Here is a 15,656-nt window from a genome sequence, read left to right on the forward strand (position 1 = left end):
CTAAAATCACCGTACACTGACTGTTTAATACAGATACCAACTTGATACTGGCGAAAAAGTCCTACTGGACTGAAGCCATAATTTTGAAAGCCATAAAAATGAAGAACAAATAACAATTTACTTGACGTTGACTAGGGGCAACACCGCCCTCAAGTCCATAACAAGAAAATAAAAAAATAAACTACTTTAGTGGCGTCCTGAGCTGTCGACCTCGCGAATTCCTGGGCTCTGCCATTTTGAAAATTTCTCAGACCTGAATCGGTAAAATTTCACTTGAATTGGTTGTGGAAGAAAACAGCCTCAAGGGGCCCACTGATGATCAGTCCGCCAGACGACATCAGCCTGTCAGTTATTCGGAACTGTCACCTTTTGCGTTTAACTGACATGCTAATATCGTCCAACGAACTGGTAATCGGTGGGCCCCTTAACATGCGAAAGCATTCTTCTACATATAAAATAGATGCATAAAATGAATTAATGGAATCGTGCTCTGACCAAATGATTAGATACCTTTATTTTTGTTTGGATAAATGACACTTGACAACTGGCAGATCATAATATATCCAATTATCCATAACAGTTTCATAAGAATTTACTGTCTCAAGAGGCCTTCATAATCTTCATATCAGCCATATATTTATAATTTGTTTCCGAAAATAACTTGTAAAGTAACTATACCAAAAAATAGATAACAAAGAGACGAACACCAAAAGAATATCTATTGTATTGACTCTCTTATATCTTCAGAGTTCCGATATTGCCTGCCCATTAATCCAGTACAATTTCTCATTTCCCAGAGGCGATATTACAAGGAGAAACTTCGTAAAATCACAAGGTATCAAAGTAAACGCAAATGCGGGGATCGCGTGACGTTGTGAGCTAAGTTTAAAGGCATTAAGGCACCCTTGCTTGTTGTTCCTACTGGTTTTAGGTAACCAGAGTCTGTGACCCAGCCGCGTGTCTATCCGTCGTCTAACTCGATCGCCATCGGCTTGCCTAATTTGAAACTACATATTGAAATAGCGCGAGAAACAGGTGTTAACGAAGAAACGGGACAAATAAAAGTGATCCTGTCTAAAGTGTCATTTATGGAACTTGCTAACTATGTAAACAAAAGTCACTAGTAAATTGAAGCGGTTTGTTTACATAGTTAGCAAGTTCCATAGAATGACACTTTACGAAGCAGGAGGTCCCGGGTTTAAATGATGGTAAGGACATTTATTTGGATGTTCATCACACATATTTGTTCCGGAAATATGGATGTTTTCTATGTACATATTTATCTATATATTATAATAACTAATAAGCCTTTTTAGGGTTCCGTACCCAAAGGGTAAAAACGGGACCCTATTACTTAGACTCCGCTGTCCGTCCGTCCGTCCGTCTGTCACCAGGCTGTATCTCACGAACCGTGATAGCTAGACAGTTGAAATTTTTGACAGATGATGTATTTCTGTTGCCGCTATAACAACAAATACTAAAAACAGAATAAAATAATGATTTAAGTGGGGCTCCCATACAACAAACGTGATTTTTGACCGAAGTTAAGCAACGTCGGGCGGGGTCAGTACTTGGATGGGTGACCGTTTTTTTGCTTGTTTTTAGGGTTCCGTACCCAAAGGGTAAAAACGGGACCCTATTACTAAGACTCCGCGGTCCGTCCGTCCGTCCGTCCGTCCGTCCGTCCGTCTGTCACCAGGCTGTATCTCACGAACCGTGATAGCTAGACAGTTGAAATTTTCACAGATGATGTATTTCTGTTGCCGCTATAACAACAAATACTAAAAACAGAATAAAATAAAGATTTAAGTGGGGCTCCCATACAACAAACATGATTTTTGACCGAAGTTAAGCAACGTCGGGCGGGGTCAGTACTTGGATGGGTGACCGTTTTTTTGCTTGTTTTGCTCTATTTTTTGTTGATGGTGCGGAACCCTCCGTGCGCGAGTCCGACTCGCACTTGGCCGGTTTTTTTTAGCTTACTGTGGGGTCTGTGGGGCTAGCTCGATTAGTCTAAGATCGTCCCATTTATTCGACTTACACATTTATTTAGATTATATTAAGACAATCAAGTTGTGTCGTAATTCCTATGATGCGCAATCGGAAAGTTGGTCCCACCTGCGCTTGGTAAGCTGTTGGATTAGCACGTCGTAATGGTACCCAGGTACCGATATCGAAATATGACTGGCTAGAATAAATCAAGGCCTAAGCCTAAGGCTGAAGACTACTTATAAATACTTACTGCAAGGGATATACTAGTTAACCCTTAATCTAAATAAACAAATAAATAAATAAAACGCCGTACCTACGGCATAATTAAAAATGCCACTCACAAGCCTTAAATCACGGCGTAAGCGAGGCAATTATAAACCTACCTATCTGAAAGTGTGAAATTAAATTACATTGACTAGTCTTCATGACATACTTAAGTATATAGTGTCACTTAATTCGTATAAAATTTCTATACACAAATTACCTGGCCCCTATTTCACCACGGTGACAGGTGCGACAATTGTTGACATCACTGTTACTGACGTCACAGGCCTCCATAGACTACGGTAACCGGTTACCATCGGACGGGCGGTGTGCTTGTTTGCCACCAACATATCAATTAAAAAAAAACTCCATTATATCGCCAATAAATAAGTACGTACTTATTTTGCGAAGCTAATGACAATTGTCACAAGAAACACGACAATTGTCACGAAATTCCGACACAGAACTCATTTCCTGTCAAGAATTACCGAAAGTTCTATTAAATCGTGTGACAATTGTCATCATCATCATCATAAACTTCGAAAGAGAAATACCTGTTTTTGCCGATATAATAAAGTTTTTTAAAATAATACAATGATGGTGGCAAACAGGAATACGGACCGCCCGATGGTAAGCGGTAACCGTAGCCCATGGATGCCTGTGACGTCAGCAACAGTGACATTTGTCGAATTGTCGCACCTGTCGCCGTGGTGAAATATATAACGTGGGGCCTGATATAACGATATAACACTTTGAACTCTCGCGTTTCGTACACATATTTAATTACACAAACGGGTCTACGGCGATATAGTTTCGTTGTTTTTACCCATGAAGTTATATTTTTTAAACTGGAGCGAGTTGTCACTTTTTTTGCCATACTAATTTGAACCTTATCACCGAGACAGAAAGTTGTTCGTACCAGACTAGAGAAAACGGTCCACTTGAGATAGAAAAACCCGAGCCCTGTGTCTCACTCGCACATGTTGCCAATGTTAAAAAGATACCATTCATCATCTTCATCTTCCTCGCGTTGTCCCGGCATTTTGCCACGGCTCATGGGAGCCTGGGGTCCGCTTGGCAACTAATCCCAGTAATTGGCGTGGGCACTAGTTTTTACGAAAGCGACTGCCATCTGACCTTCCAACCAAGAGGGTAAACTAGGCCCGCATTGGGATTAGTCCGGTTTCCTCACGATGTTTTCCTTCACCGAAAAGCGACTGGTAAATATCAAATGATACCAAAAAAAAAAAAAAAAGAAACCATTATGGATACCATTATGGTAGAAATTATATCAATAAACTACTGAATTTAATTACCTTCTTATACAATTTTAGTGCTATATTCAGACTACAGTTCTGATATCTTTTAAGTAATTTGTAAATAATTATGATGCCAATATTATTAACTGATTAAACCAAGCACATACACAGCAAAAAAAAACTAAATTTTAGTATGGTAGAAGTTGTAGTAACTTTAAATATTAATTGGTATCCCCAACTTGATGACATTTCTTCAAAACACGTGAATGCGAAATTTCTTAAAAATTGTGAAGAAATGTTGTGTTAAAGGTTGTTGGAGTGAAATAATTGCTAATTGTGGAATATTGTTTCACAAGAAAGCCACAATTATTACATTTTACTATAAAAATACAAGACAACATTGTCAAACTCATTAGGGTGACTATGATGTCGGCACGTTTTGAATCGGTCTCACAGAATTCTTATTAGTTATTATTAGTCATTTAGTCATTTATTCAATATTGCATTCTCATGTACATAATAAGGTGTTACAATTTAAGAGGCCAGTTCATGACACCCTGTAAGGGCACACAATAGTAGGTACTTATATTTACAGTTATATAGGACTTTATACGATTCTATCAGGTTATATAACATAATCATTTAAAGTTACCAATTATTTAATAAAATAGCATCTACATAGTCACATAAATTAATTCAGGATTATAATGTCAATAAATAAATTGGAATATTAAATTATATATTATACTATTAACGTAGGTAATGTAATATTAATACTATTAACGTAGGTAATGTAAAAGTAAGTTTAACATAATAGGTACCTTATGTCTTTAATACGGCATGTTTAATTTAAGATTTGTTGTAGAACAATTGAAGGGATGTTTACAAAAACAACATAACTGCTTAGACCGGTTGACACTTTTTTAAGAACATACATTGTTAATCGTTTCAGGTGTCAACCAGTGTAGTCAGGTATGTTGTTTTTGTAAACATCCCTTCAATTGCCAAAATTTAAAACCAAAGTGCTTAACTCCTTAAACATTACGGACTCTCATTTATACATAATATTTTGTTAGGTGTGTTAAACTGTTTATATATGACATCGATTCTTTATAGGTAGGACACATTTCCGTCAATAGAAAAAAGGCACCAACTTTAAAAAAAACGTCATATTTGCTAAACAGATCTTCAATGACGCTTATACTTAAAAAAACTGAAGTGGACAAAAGGGTAGCCTACCTTTATGAACATACCATGAGTGAGTGCGAAAGAGGCCGACTACAAATGAAAAAAAAACCTGACCACTTAAAATTTCACTTTATTTAGAAAATGACACACCCTACTGATATATTCCATGTTATCCTAATATCCCACATACAGATGTCTTATGGTCACCCTAATTAGAACGAGATGCAGGGCTCTAGTTTGACTTCTCATGTGGACACACTTTTTGGTCAATGTACTCGATCCAGTTTATTAACTCTAAATCCGTGTTTTTACCTTCATTTCCGTGACCACAGCTGCTGCAATTCTGCTGAAACGTCGGAATTTAAGGTAAAAAACAAAGAATCTGCATCGCGGTAGACCCGTTTGTGTAATTAAATGTGATATAACGATATCGGAAGATGGTTCTCGATAGTATTGTGTGTCAAAGGACTGTCTCATTTCAAACATAGACAGAGAGAATCATACTATCTTTGTCTTACACTAGTACTAGCACCCAAAAGAAAAGGATGAGTATAGTTTTTTTTGTTCCTGTTTACTGACAAATTGGTTTGACCAACTATATTATTGGCATTATTGGCAATCACATTCACGCATGGTGTATGCTGACGCATGGAGAAATAGAGCGCGTCATGCAAATAGCATGGGGATTATGCCATGCAGGTGACATGCGGAAGATAGGGGTGTCGACGAATTGTTTTTGGATTAAAGTCTCGATAGCAGTCTCGGTTGCAGTGATAACCTGGAAAAGCAGGAAAAGCTAGTAATCACTGGTAAAATCGAAGGCGATAAGCCGAGTTACAGGAGCCCAATGCGGTGGACAGACCAAATTCGCTCAGCCCTTGATGCAATGCTCCATGGTGCCCTACATTCGGCGACAGACAGAACGAGGTGGCGGCAAATTGTCAAAGAGAAGCTGTTCCCTAGAAGTGGCCACGGCCCTCAGTGATGAGGAAACCGATGCAAGGAGGGAGGGAGGGAGGAAAGTCTCGTTAGCGAATAATTTAGCAGTTACAAATAATAAAAGTAACCAAATGCCTAATGTAATAATTGAAGAGTTCCTTCGTTTGCTCATGGATCCCATTATCCTGCCGTGGCCCAGATTCGGACCATTAACCTGCAAGATATGCAATTGAGATGATAATACAATAATTCGGATAGTCATCAAAACAGCTCGATAGTACTCCTCGATAGCTACTGGTTAACCTATTGAGTTAAGTTAAGGCTCTAATGATTCGTTTTGACAACTGTCAAGAAAAGTGTGGATCAAAAATGTCATTATAAGCCCTAGAATATTCTTTCATCGTTTTATTTTCGGTTGAAATAAAATAAAAACCGGCAATCCTACACCCACCTGACAGCCCTATGTGAAACGCGCGAATCAGAGCGCAAGTCCATTTGTTTTTAGCATTAGCGCGAGCATTCACGTGTGTCAGGAACACAGCAACCGTATCTGTGTTGATAGTCGATCTAATGCGTTCAGAAACGTTGCTAACGCGTTGCGATCAAAGCAAAATAACTTTTATCAACATTTCAAGTCAAAGCAAAGCAAAGAGAAAAGTGGCGTGCTCTTGTGTTGGAGGCCAAGATTCATAGGGTCATCGTGCCAGCCAAGTACATAAGGTAAGTAAAATTTCAAGTCGCAGCTTGTGTCCCTAAAGCACATGCCATGCCTCACTGCCATTTCAAAGGTCATAAATTTAAGTGAGATTGAAAAGTAGTTGGTTAACGTTCAAGTGGACCCGCTGGTCTATGGCAGAATACACATAACGAACAGCTGCTTTCTTCAGGGTATGTGACCCGGCTCATGTTAACTCTTTAGTCACCAAAGACGTCAAATGACGCGCACGGCTACAGCCCAAAATCAACCTTCGTGCATTCTGACAAGGTTCACGATGACGCGCCGCACACGATAGGCGAGGCGTACAAAGGGTCAATGGCACCCATGGACACCCGCAACACCAGAGAAGTTATAAGTGCGGCATCTAAGATGAGAGTACGCCCTTTTCTTGAAGGCTTAAAGGTCGTTTCGATCCGGAAATACCGCAGGCTACAGTTATTCCACAGTTCAGCTGTGCGAGGCAGGAAGTTTCTGGAGAAACGCACAGTTGAGGACTGCCAGCCATCTAAGTGTTGTCATAAGACTCACCATGGTTAAGCCTGAACTTGAGATGCTTCTCCATGACGCTAGCGTCCACCAGTAGCGAGATCTCTTCAAGAGCCAGTGCTGCGCCCACCCGGCACCGAGCGTCTGGACATGACACTTCGTAAGCTCCGTTGCACACTTCGAACTCCACGTACGCTTTCATGCACTGTAACAAGAGAGAATATACGTTTAGCCCATTTTATTACTACATTCTTCCTTGCATTAAATACCTGCTGGTTTTTAGGGTTCCGTACCCAAAGGGTAAAAAGGGGACCCTATTACTAAGACTCCTCTGTCCGTCTGTATGTCTGTCACCAGGCTGTACCGTATCTCATGAACCATGATAGCTACAATTGAAATGTTCACAGATGATGGATTTCTGTTGCCGCCATAACAACAAATACCAATAAGTACGGAACCCTCGGTGGGTGAGTCCGACTCGCACTTGTCCCGTTTTTATTTTATTGGTTAACAAGTGCCAAATGTTCTTGTAAAATTCAAGTGTAACCCTATCGGGCCATTGTCAAATTCTTGAAAAACCATGAAATTTTCGGATCTTTTTTGATCTTACGGTAACTAATGTAAAAGGCGTGTTTCATTTATATATACAATCTTCAAGTTATAATTGTTTCTGATGTCTCAACACACTGATACAATGAAATTGCTAAAATAACCAAAGCTGAAATGTCCTCGATGGTTTCCCGATATCGACTCTGCACAATGGCGTCATATTTCACGCCGACTCCAAAGACGGCATTGTCCCGGACGGACATAGAATCGATAGCTTTGTGCTTGAATGCAGATGCTGATCATTTTCCAATCCAGTGGAGACTCGTTCAATGCCCGGGAATACCTGCTATTTACTGTTTTTAGCCTTATACATAGACAGTGTATACACAGCTGCAGATTGCTGTATACAATATACATTTAGGGTTGCCATACGTCAGGAATTTCCCTGATATGTCAGAATTGTTGGAGTGATTTAAGCACATGCCATCCATGCCCATCAGATTATTTAATGCTCTTCCGAATAGTCTCAAAAACTTGCCCTTAAGGGAACTGAAAAGAAAACTTTCAAAATGATTGCTAGAGGAATGCTTCTACTCTGTTAACGAATTCCTGAAGAGAAAAGAAATTGCCCTATGTTATTTAATATATTGACATTGGTTTCGCCAAAATAGTTTAGTTATACTAGAATACATGTGTATATTTGCATTTATTTAGTGACAAAGCATGTGAAACTCAATAACTTTGTTGTAAATACTTTTGTACTGGCCATGTTTTAAGCAAATAAATTTCTGATTTCTGACGCAGCCTTTGTGCTCTGACTTTAAGCGTGAAGAGATAATATGTGCATTGACAGAGTTATTTTCTCATTCAAACTCATTATAGCATTTCTCCGTCCTCTAAGAGTAATGTTATGTTACATTTACTTTAACTTTTGATCATAGCGTCGTTACTGAACACTGACTTGGGAAAGCGGACGCAATTTCCTACAAGATGATTGCAGTCTTGTTCGAGACAATAATGGCATGGTGCTTATTATTGCGAAGGGAAATAACACTGGAAGCGAGCCGTTTTACCCCTACCTCCCCGTGACTGCATCTTCTATTGAGCTAATTCGAAAGTAAAACTTGTAATTCCATAAAATTTCGACTGTAAAACTGTAAACCGGTGAATAGCACCGTTACCGTACACGTTAAAGGTGGTTATTGATGTACCGTCGGAAAGTTTCTGAAATTGTTGAAATTTCCACGTTGGAAATTTTCGAAAGCATCTCTAATTTTTATGGGTATTGAAATTTTACGTTTCCAAAATGAGAGTTCCCTTGATTCCTCATGAAATCTTCCTGAAATTTCCGATAACTTTTCCAACTTTTTTGAAACTTTCCGCAACTTGTTCATCTGTAGTGGTGGTACACAGTGCATTTTGATAGCACAGACTGTGCATGTGTTTATTTAAACGTCATTATTTCAAAAAAGTTTGACGTTTAAAATAACACGTGCACAGTCTATGCTAACAAAATCGCTGCAGAGTTATCTTGGCCCCAGATCGCATATTTATGGCTCTCACCTTAGGTTCGGGCCACAAACACCTGCGATCTGGAGCATTTACGAATTCACCTCCCTAGGTATGTAATTGGTATGTAATGTATTATAAAGTCACATTTCTCGTCGTAACTTTCAACTCTTCTATTAACTTTACAAGTCCAAGACCGCTGACATATAAGTACTATTACTAATATCTGGGAGACCGAGCTTTGCTCGGAAAACATAAGAAAACTCAAAAATTAGCATTTTCCCAGAGACCTAGCTAGATCGATTTTTCGCCCCCGAAAACCCCCATATACCAAATTTCATCGAAATCGTTAGAGCCGTTTCCAAGATCACCGAAATATATACATATAAATAAATAAATAAACAAGAATTGCTCGTTTAAAGGTATAAGATATAACTTATCTTAACAAACTTCTTTATTTAATTTTCAACTTCTCTGCACTTTGGAAGCATTTGTAACGAACTTATATATTGTGTTAAGAACATATGGGAGATTCTCGAAAGGTTACATTGGACACGATTTGTATGTAACCTTGCGATGATGGCTCATGCAGTGATGGTCAAACAATGATTGTATTGATTAACTTACAATAGTGTGGTCTATGTATTTAGCAATGCATTACAATGTTATAAGATGATGTTTCTTGTATATGCTTCTACTCCGATGCTGTCTCTGGTGTGCTCGCAAGGTTTCCGGTTCACTTGAACCTAAACTCAATTTACCCTATTGCACAGTACAACATAAGGTCAAAAACACATATTCTCATATAAACATAAATTCAAAATAGCCTAACAACAAAATACCCCAGTCCCAAAACACCCTAAAACTCTAAATTCAAAACGAACTTACATACGTATTACAAATTAAAGATATCTTATTGATAATACGGTTTAACACCCCCTGGCACTGATTAAAATAACCGACTTGGTTTCACATTACATCTCAAAACTTTTTTGTAGTAGAAGCGTTGCGAGACTTGCACCTTTTTAAATGTAATGTTTTTGATGGGATTTCATTTTCAATACAAATTTTATTGCTGTAATCAGTCTCTCTCACTCTTAGGACATCCATTTTCTACCTAGTCGTCAATCAAGACCTAACGAGCTCACACTTAATGAAATTGCGTTGTTTTATCACAAAGTCTCTAATGTCTCTATAGACCATTGTTTGTGGTGAATTATAAAGACCCCAGTGATCAATTTCCTAAATAATAGTTTATTGGTGTCTCGTTAGCGTTACCACAATCTTCTTTTAATCCTTGATAAAACTTTGTCTATTTTTACTATTTAAAGACATTTTTACGTCAATTGAACTATTTCGTACCATAATAACTAAAGTGTCATTCAATGGAACTTGCTAACTATGTAAACAAACCGCCATACTGAAAATGTCTCTGAATGTCAATTTACTAGTGACTTTTGTTTACATAGTTAGGAAGTTCCATGAAATGACACTTTACGAGAAAATCGATGTAATAGTGACGGCTAAAAATAGAATGTACCGTATCGTCGTGAGTAAATATATAGCATTATTTTGCTTTTTTAACTGCTGCCAAGAGTGCCAAGGTCTTAAATTGTTATAAAATTAAGAGTATCGGGATCATCCAAATGTATGGAATTTGTTTGTTCCCACAATAAGTAAATTAAGCAAGTACAAAGGAAAAATGGTTATTAAATATAGAATTAGGTTCGAATAACAATGTTAATACTCTAGAAATTCACAACCTATGGGTTTTCAGGGCCAGAAAACTTCTAAATAGCCGAAGTTTAATTAAAGCCATAAAAATTCCTGAGACATAACTTAAGAAATTTAGAATTTCCAAGATCATGTGACAGTCTAAATTTAGCGAACACATTTCGGTAAGAATTCCCATTATGTGAATGAGACTGTCTCTTGCGAGATTTCATAGGTCTACTTATTTTATAAGACTGTAAGAATTCTTGAGGAATTAGGTTTTATGACAAAATCTAATTTGATTAAAGGAACATCACAAGAAACCTAACATTTAAGTGAACATAAATTTCTAACACGAGAAAAAGATTGAGCAAAAGTCGTACCTAATATTAAAATAAAATTCACTGGTGGTGGCGCACGCAAGACGTTACACGAAACACTTATATGTTTGTTATGAAAAATGGGTTGCTAAATGATTATTGATTAAAGTTGTCATGTTGTATGTTTTCTTTCGTATTTTAGAGAAGAGAAACAAAATATGGAATTGTATTTCTCATTCGTTTTGCTCCCAGCAATGCAAATGCAGCAGCAGCAAATGTTTTGTCACAGTGGGTAAATAATATAGATAGCTAGGGAACTATTTTATAGTAACGCTATACTTGTTCTAGCACATAGCACAGACGGAGTATAGCTATACCTGTACACATACATTTTCCACACGTACTTACCTAACACACACTTCACACGCAACAGGATATTAGCTTTTACTTTAATTGACTCCAGCCGTGTTGTTTTCGTAGTTAGGTTATTTATAGTCGAGGCTAGATGTATAGGTACGTTCAGTTTTACAGACGGCTTCGATTACCTGAACTAACAGCAATACTCTTAATTTACCAACGGTGGATCTTATATAGGTTAGGTAGGTTCATAAATTGTCACACGCATTTGAGTAATTTTTAATTCTCATCTTAAATTGGCAGGAAAATGGAACCAGAGGTGAGGGAGATAGTGTTGAGTCGCTCACTCGTGAGGCACCTCATTTGTACCACTCATTTTGTTAATTTGTCGCAGTACTTCGTACCGCAAAAATGTCTTACTTCACTCCTCTATTCATTTTACTTGATTCTAAAATTATCTTTCTCCTAATAGTTCTATTCTTAACCTCCAGAATTGCACTCCAATTAAATGTTACTATTTATTTATTTATAAAGGAAGTGATGAATACATAAATATGTATATACATTAAATATTTTTATCGCCGTTGGAATTAATGGAATAGTCGACGCTGAAAATATGCTAGTACCTCACCTCATTTGAAGTAAGACATTGTAACACCTCATTTTAGAAAATGAGGTACTCATACAAACTCATTTTAAATTGATGTCCTACCCATCACTAGAGGGAGAGACAAATGTAAGTAGAACGATAGAATGGTTGTTTCTCTAATCTGTATATGTCATCACAAGTCTTATACATCTGCTAGAGGCTAGAGGTACATTAATGAATCACAAAGCGTCAGTCTGGTTTGGGCTCAGGCTTAAAAAAATTGTTGCCTGTCTGCCCTGGCTTAAACTACTTCAAACGGCTTTCGGCTTTTGTAAATTTAATTTATGTGATTTTATTTATTTTAAATTTGGTATGATTATTCTTATTTGTAATTTTATCTAAAAATTTTATGTACTCGTATGGGCCCTAGTTATCCGAAATAAATGTATTTTGATTTGATTTTGATTTGGACAGAGAAGCATAGCGGTCTTTGTGTCGGAGGCCAAGATCCACATTCGAGTCGCTGCACCACAGAGCAGTAAGTAAGTAATTAAGTATCTGCTTTTCTATTTCTCGGATATGCAAGAGCAATAGAGAGGCCGACAACACGATTTTCGCTGTAGGCTCTTTGTATACACGCCGGAGTTCGGTTATGTAACTTTCATACCGCACGTAAGATTGCGTCTTGGGCAAGAGATTTCGCGGTCAGGTTCACAGGAACGTGCCACGATTCGCAAAGGGCTGCTTAGTGGATTTGTTTCAGTCTGTGCACGAGCCTAAGTGGGGTTTAACCCTTGGTATTTGCGTAATTTAGGCGGCCTATGAATACATATGGGGTGTTTTGCAAGCTAACATCAAAGTCACAATAAGTTGTGTAAATCAAATTGCAAGCAATGTTAGCACCTTTTAGTTTCTTAGCCAAATTTGTGCAGACGCTACCCTTATAGGCTGGACCAGAAAATTGACTCATAACTCATAGGTTTAGTAAAAGTTTCGTATAATATTTAGTCATAAACGTATTTGTATAACACGTAATATACCTCTACTACAGTATTATACAAATTTGGAACGAAGATAAAGAAATAACTGTTTGTCTTATTATTGAAATATTAACAAAAAAGATATCACCTGTTGGTCAAATATAAAAGTTCAGACAGGGCAGTCCTAAAACACTTCCCCGCGTCCCTCGCACTTCGCGTGATTCGCGTCCAAAAATTATTTGAATTTGAAAATCTACCGGTGTAGTAATAAATTGTTTTAATCTGAGTGTTTTCTCAAAGTGGTTATCACTCATGTTCTAGTTAGTTCTAAATACTCCAGTTATTTTCAAACATTTCTGCAGCTTGCATGCCTTTCTGCCCACGCTTCGTACGTCGGTTCATTGCACCATACAAGAATCCCGACGTCCTAGCGCCGTGATGCGAACAGACAACAAGCATGTGAAATCGTAAATGCATATTTAGAATAGAATAGAACAGAATAGAAATGGTTTATTTGGTGTACAAGCTTAACATATAATATGTGCTGATGAATGCAGTAAGGTTCATTATTGAGTGGGAAATTAAAACACGTCCTCTTGCTATGATTTTTGTAATGCGACTAAATAAGAAATGCATGTATAATGCTGTCACTAGGTATTGTGATAGGTATTTGTGTGCGCGTTAACATACCGCCGGCCAAAGGACTACTAAGTCCTTTAAAAACAATTATACATTTTAATACATAAATTGAAAGCATGCAAAATAAATTAGTACATTAATCATTAATCTCTATTGGTAACAAGCATAGTTTTGTAACTGGTCTTTTCGTCACACTATCACCACTTTTAACACTATACACTCGCGTAATATGGTCTGGACCTGGATGTTTAGCGACTATTCGGCCGAGAGCCCATTTTCCAGGTGGAAGATTGTCGGTTTTAATGAGAACAATCTGTCCCTCTTTGAACTCTTCTACTCTTTTCAACCACTTTGGTCGCTGTTGCAAACGTGACAGGTACTCTTGCTGCCATCTGCACCAAAGATCTCTGACCAATTTCTGTGTGTGCTGCCATCGTGACAGTGAGCTCATTCTAACATCCTTCAAGTCGGGCGATGGGACATTTATGGGTGCTTCGCCGATCAGAAAGTGCCCGGGTGTAAGAGGTTCTATGCTGTCTGTATCGTCGTTATCAATTGGACATAACGGCCTTGAATTTAAGCATGCCTCAATTTCGCAAAGGACCGTGTTAAATTCCTCGAAGGTAAGGTGAGAGGTGATGATTCTTTTTAAGTGATGTTTCAGGGATTTTACACCAGCCTCCCATAAACCACCAAAATTCGGACTATAGGCGGGGATGAAATGCCACTGCGTACCATCTTTAGCCAAGGAATCGGAAATTTCTCTAGTAAACTCTAGCTGTGCCTCTTTCCATGCATTAATTAATTCCTTATTGGCGCCAACAAAGTTTCTTCCTTGGTCGCTCCACAAATGGTTGCATCTTCCTCTCCTGGCTACAAATCTCTTGAAGGCGGCTATAAAGGCTTCAGAAGTCAGATCACTGACTAGTTCTAGATGTATGCATTTAACTGATAGGCATATAAATATAGCCACATACGTCTTCGTGGTCTTTGCTCCTCTACCCTTAGACATTAGGGTAGTGAAAGGTCCTGCAAAGTCGACGCCACTATGTAAAAACGGCCTGGCAGGTGTGACTCGTTCTCTTGGCAGGTCTCCCATCAGCTGTGGTTTAGGAGCAGCGTTTTGTCTGACGCATACAAGGCAATTATTGACGTGAGCCCTTACTAAATTTTTTGACTTTATAATCCAAAATCTGGAACGTAAATAACTCATCGTGAGTGTTATTCCACCATGCAAGGTCTTCAAGTGTGCATCTGCTATTATAAGAGGAGTTAAGTTGTTTCTGTTGCCCAATATTAAGGGATGCTTTTCTTCATTATTTATGTTTGCAAGTCTGAGCCTTCCTCCTACTCTTAGTAGACCTTCTTCCAAATAGGGATTTAAAGATTTTATATTGCTTCGTTTGTGTACTTGTTTGTTTGTCGTTAATCTATCTATTTCTTCGCCAAATTCTTCTTTTTGTACAAGTTGTACACATATTTGCAATGTGTGGTCCAAGTCATGAGTTGTTAGATTGAAATTGTCTATTTTCAGTTTCTTCATGTTCAGAAATTTGCGGCAATATGTGATTGTTTTTATTAATTCTTGTAAATTATCAAATTCTTTAAATTGGTCTGTCAAATTTCTTTCCATCTCGCTTCCATACACGTTTAAATTTGTCTGTATCACATTCTTCCTTTCTATGTCGGTGGAAACGACATTTGGTCTTCTGTATTCTATTTCTTTTCTAGTTAGCCATTCTGGCCCTTCCCACCATAGCTTAGAAGCCTTCAATTCTGACAAGTACATTCCTCTGGAAGCAATGTCGGCGGGGTTATCCTCTGAAGTGACATGATGCCATTGGTTTTGACTAACATTGTTTGTTATTTCAACAACTCTGTTTGCCACAAACGTTTTCCATCTCTGTGGTTCGCCGAAAATCCATGAAATGACAATGGAAGAGTCTGTCCATGCAAATATTTGTGAAGCCGGTATTCTCATAGCATGGCTGACTTGTCCTAACAATTTTGCCAACACAACAGCTCCACACAATTCCAATCTGGGTAAGGAAACAGTCTTCACGGGAGATACTCTTGTTCTCGAAGCAATCAACCTTGTTTTGACTGTGCCATCCGCCTTTTCGACTCTAATGTAAACGGCTGCACCGTAGGCAG

At 38.1% G+C, this 15,656-nt stretch overlaps 1 protein-coding gene across 2 annotated transcripts in view; it reads right to left on the minus strand.

The window, feature by feature from the left end:
* LOC134651931 (E3 ubiquitin-protein ligase RNF144A) overlaps positions 1 to 15,656 on the minus strand; it is a 171,185-nt gene that overhangs the window by 30,209 nt on the left and 125,320 nt on the right. For both annotated transcript variants that reach the window (XM_063507050.1, XM_063507048.1), the window contains one exon: positions 6,889 to 7,051. In XM_063507050.1, the coding sequence (XP_063363120.1) occupies positions 6,889 to 7,051 (163 nt within the window). The remainder of the gene's footprint in view (positions 1 to 6,888; positions 7,052 to 15,656) is intronic.

This window comes from Cydia amplana, chromosome 11 (genome assembly GCF_948474715.1).
Source record: "Cydia amplana chromosome 11, ilCydAmpl1.1, whole genome shotgun sequence".
Lineage (NCBI taxonomy): Eukaryota > Metazoa > Arthropoda > Insecta > Lepidoptera > Tortricidae > Cydia > Cydia amplana.